The sequence below is a fragment of the Penaeus vannamei genome, chromosome 25 (genome assembly GCF_042767895.1).
Source record: "Penaeus vannamei isolate JL-2024 chromosome 25, ASM4276789v1, whole genome shotgun sequence".
NCBI classification, from domain to species: Eukaryota; Metazoa; Arthropoda; class Malacostraca; order Decapoda; family Penaeidae; genus Penaeus; species Penaeus vannamei.
In genome coordinates, this window is record NC_091573.1 from 24,660,776 (window position 1) to 24,665,775 (window position 5,000).

The 5,000-nt window shown below is 42.6% G+C and overlaps 1 protein-coding gene across 1 annotated transcript in view; it reads right to left on the minus strand.

The window, feature by feature from the left end:
• LOC138866407 (protein masquerade-like) overlaps positions 1-5,000 on the minus strand; it is a 12,672-nt gene that overhangs the window by 6,568 nt on the left and 1,104 nt on the right. Inside the window, exon 2 of the mRNA XM_070138945.1 lies at positions 2,848-3,693. Within this exon, the coding sequence (XP_069995046.1) occupies positions 2,848-3,693 (846 nt within the window). The remainder of the gene's footprint in view (positions 1-2,847; positions 3,694-5,000) is intronic.

A 5,000-nucleotide genomic window follows, 5' to 3' on the forward strand; every position in this document is an offset into this window, starting at 1 on the left:
TACATGCAAGAAGAAGCGTACGTACTCTACCAATACATCTATCCAGTGATATAAACCCCAAGTGAAAAAAAAAAAAAACTAGACTGCAATAAAAGAAAAAAGAAAAGAAAAACGAAGGTGATGCTTCTGACCACATATTTACAACGCCCGTACGAGCTCCTGTAAATCACCCGAAGCATGTTTGCGCCCTCACCTTTTCTCCCTTCTGGTCATGGCGTCCACTTCGCTCCAGTCATGACCCCGCGAGATGCGTCTGGACCGGGTGGCCGGAGTGGGGGTGTTGACCGGGAGAGTACTGGTGGAGGATGGATGAGGGAGAGAGAGTGGGGAGGAGAGGGAGGGAGGGAAGGAAGGAAGGAGGGAGAGGGAGGGAGGGAAGGAGGGAGGGAAGGAAGGAAGGAGGGAGGGAGGGAAGGAAGGATGGATGAGGGAGAGAGAGGGAGGGAAGGAAGGATGGATGAGAGAGAGAGAGTGGGGAGGAGAGAGAGGGAGGGAGACGGTGGGAAGGAGAGAGGGAGGAAGGGAAGGAGAGAGAGGAAGGGAAGGAGGGAATGAGGGAGGGAGAGAGGAGGGAGGAACGAGAGGGAGAGGGAGGGAGGGGGGTAGGGAGAGAGAGAGAAAAAAGAAAGAATATGGGAGAGAGAGAGAGAGAGATCGAAGAAGAAAAGTACAGAGAGAGAGAGGGAGAGAGAAAGAGAGAGAGGGGGGGGAGAGGCAAGAAGATAGAGAGAGAAATCGGGAGTGATATATCTTGAACAATTTACCCTATAAAGGCATGTAAATCTATACAGTATATCGTGCTACTGATTTTTTTCTTTTTCTCTGTCTTTTCTCCCCACCCCTTCCCCCGCTCTTCCCTTCTACATCTATTCATTCTGCATATCTTTCTACTCTTTTGTTCATTGATTTATATCATTATTTCTCTCGAATTACATACATCTATACACATCCACTCAATGTATTTATCCGTAAATTCCTCCCCCTTTCTCCCTTTCGCCAAAGAAACACCGAAAAACATCTAAACTTCATCATGCCATTTCCACTTCAGACCTTTAACACTTTTCGTAGCTTTTCCTTTTAATCAGCATCGATGCAAAAGTTCCGTTGCAGATCAGCATTCATTAGTGACATTAAGTTGGAATAATCTTGATGAGCCTCCATGAATTTTAATCAGCTGTGTAAATACTTCACATAACACAGGACGAAAGGATGCCAACACGCCGGTCGGGGATTCTAGAACGAGTGTATATATTTCAACATATGTATATATTCGTAGTAAATATGCAGGAATCTACCGAAATCGAGTTGACTTTATACTCGTCGTTAAATATGCAGGGATTTTTATTTATTTATTTATTTTTTTTTTATCGGAATCGGTTTGACATTATAATATAAACATTTTATAAGGTAGTAAAAAGATAGGGTTTACTTAATATTATAAACATTTTATAAGGTAGCCATAAAAGTAAAATTATACAAATAATAACTTGAATAAACCATATAGAAGATACACCCAAGCAACACAGAGTCACACTGGCGAAATCCTTATTACAACGAACCTGTTTCTCTTTATAACGTACAGTCTGTCTTTTCACAAGGAGATGGGTTCAAGCAGACGACAACTTATTTGTATTTGTTAATGTTTGTTCTTCATTTCCTAAAAAGAAAAAGAAAAAAAGAAAGAAAGAGATGGAAGACAAAATGAATAGATCACTGAATAAAACAACAGATGAATATCTAGACACTAAATGAATAAATCAGTATATGAAAGAAAAAAGATTATGAAAAAATAAATAAAAATATAAATATATTTCGGATCAATAGACAGATAACTAAATAATTTAATGAATGAACGGATAAATAGATAAATAAATGAAGGAGAGAGAGAGAAAGAAGGGAAAAACACCAATGGCACTTCTCTCTACTTACGCGTTTGGTGATGTTAAGTCATTACTACCACCCCACCTAACAAGGGCTCAAATAGGCACTCTTGTTTGCCTTGTATCATTATTCAATTATCTTTTTTCTCTTTCTTTCTTGCTTTCTTTTTTTTCTTTTTTTTCTTTTTTTTTCTTTTTCTTTGTCGTGAATGTTCCTGTTAGAATTAATAAAATTTAAGGTCAGGTGTTATCACTCTTGTTGATAATTAAAAAATATATGACGGACAGGTTAATGAATGTTTATGAGACTAAAAGTGTGTAGTTTTTGGCTGTACGGCTGTGTGTGTGTGTGTGTGCGTGTGTGTGTGCGTGTGCGTGTGCGTGCGTGTGCGTGTGCGTGCGTGTGCGTGCGTATGCGTGCATGCGTGTGTGTGTGTGCGTGCGTGTGTGTGTGTGCGGGCACGTGTGTGTGTACGCGTGTGCGCGCGTGTATATGTTCATGCACATGTGTATCTATCTGGCAGTCAATCTGTGTCTATACAACTATACATCTGTTCTTATGTATCCACAAATGGCCCCCCTCCCCCCCATCACCACCACCACCACAAAAATGTGAACCCAAACACCAAAAAACATCGAAAAAGTGAACCAAACACCCCAAAAAAAATCGAAAAAGTGAACCCAAACACCCCCCAAAAAATCGAAAAAGTGAACCCAAACACCCAAAAAAAATCGAAAAAGTGAACCCAAACACCCCAAAAAAAATCGAAAAAGTGAACCCAAACACCAGAAAAAAAAATCGAACAAGTGAACCCAAACACCCCCAAAAAAATCGAAAAAGTGAACCCAAACACCAGAAAAAAAAATCGAACAAGTGAACCCAGCCAGCAGAGCGAGGGCGCGAGAGCAGCGGAGGCCGAAAGCGCGAGAGAAGTGGCCCATTTTTCATCGTCGCCGCTCGTCCAACAACGCGTCTGGCTCCCACTCGGGTGACCAGGCGGCCGCCTCGCTGAGGGAAGCTGGTGTCGGCGCACTCGCCCGCGGAGCCTCGAGGTCGTCGTCGTAGTGGTAGTGGTGACAGTGGTGGTTGTAGTGGTAGTGGTGACAGAGGTAGGGTAGTAGTGGTCGTGGTAGTGGTGACAGTGGTGGTTGTAGTGGTAGTGGTGACAGAGGTAGGGTAGTAGTGGTCGTGGTAGTGGTGACAGTGGTGGTTGTAGTGGTAGTGGTGACAGAGGTAGTGGTAGTGGTGACAGAGATAGTGGTAGTAGTGGTAGTGGTGACAGAGATAGTGGTAGTAGTGGTAGTGGTGGTGGTGACAGTGGTGGTTGTAGTGGTAGTGGTGACAGAGGTAGGGTAGTAGTGGTCGTGGTAGTGGTGACAGTGGTGGTTGTAGTGGTAGTGGTGACAGAGGTAGGGTAGTAGTGGTCGTGGTAGTGGTGACAGTGGTGGTTGTAGTGGTAGTGGTGACAGAGATAGTGGTAGTAGTGGTAGTGGTGGTGGTGACAGTGGTGGTTGTAGTGGTAGTGGTGACAGAGGTAGGGTAGTAGTGGTCGTGGTAGTGGTGACAGTGGTGGTTGTAGTGGTAGTGGTAGTGGTGACAGTGGTGGTTGTAGTGGTAGTGGTGACAGTGGTGGTTGTAGTGGTAGTGGTAGTGGTGACAGTGGTGGTTGTAGTGGTAGTCGTAGTGGTGACAGACAGTGGTAAAGGTGACAGTGGTGATAGTAGCAGTGGTAGAGGTGGCAGCGAGGGTAGTGGTGGCAATAGTGATAATGGTAGTAGAGGTAGTGATGAAGTGGTGGCACCAGCGCTTCGTCTCCCCGTAAGATCATCTTCATCATTATCTTCAATATATTTTTCTTTCTCTCTAGTGTTTTTTTACCTTAATTCTATCGTTGTAAAAGTGGAGATTATTGAGGAAGGGAAGAAAAGGGTTGCGAAAGGGGAGAATAAGATATAGGACAAAATGAGAGAACTAAAGACATGACGGAGAGGGGAACAGGAAAGGGAAAGAAGGAGAGCGAAAGAGAGAGAGAAAATAGAGAAATTAGCGTAATTAACAAAATTAAAGCAAAAATCACTAGGGACTTTTATTTATTGATTAATCTATTTGTCTATTTCTTTATATTCTTTATATTTCTTATCCTTTTTCTTTTCTTTTGTATTAATAATCTCATCTTTCAAATATTGCATTTGGAGCATAAAAGCGACATTGTTTAAAGACTTCAAATCAGAGTCCTTTTGTCTTGCAACTCATGGTGCTCTCTCTCTCTCTATCTATCTTTCTCTCTCTCTCTCTCTCTCTCTCTCTCTCTCTCTCTCTCTCTCTCTCTCTCTCTCTCTCTCTCTCTCTCTCTCTCTCTCTCTCTCTCTCTCTCTCTCTCTCTCTCTCTCTCTCTCTCTCTCGCTCTCGCTCTCGCTCTCTCTCTTTCTTTATTGCTCTTTCTATCCATCTGTCTATCTATCTATTTCTATCTCTCTCTCTCTCTCTCTCTTCTCTCCTTCTCTTCTCTCTCTCTCGTCTCTCTCTCTCTCTCTCTTCTTCTCTCTCTTTCTCTCTCTTTCTCTCGCTCTCGCTCTCTGTCTCTCTCTCTCTCTCTCTCTCTCTCTCTCTCTCTCTCTCTCTCTCTCTCTCTCTCTCTCTCTCTCTCTCTCTCTCTCTCTCTCTCTCTCTCTCTCTCCCCCTTTTTTATCTCCAAATCGCTCGTACTATTTCCACACCTGAGATTAAGCTGCTCGATATTGATCAAAAGGATAGGAAGAAAAAAAATTAATCACATTTCCATTCTTTTATTGCCATGACAAGAGAGAGAGGAGTAGATGATTTTCTTTTTTATATCTATCCATCTGTCGGTCTATCCACATTGGTCTGTCCGTCTATTATTCATCTCTCCATAAGGCTATTAGTCTATTTGTCTGTTTCTATGTCTACCTCTCTGTCTGTGTCTATTGACCTATCTATATATCTTTACATCAATCTATGTATCAATGTGTCTACATACATATATGTGCATGTGTTTGTGTGTGTGGACTAGTGTAGATATTTGCATAGATAGGAAATATAGAGATAAGGCGAGGAGGAAAGAGGAAGACTGAAATAAAGAAGAAAGAAGAGGGAAGGGA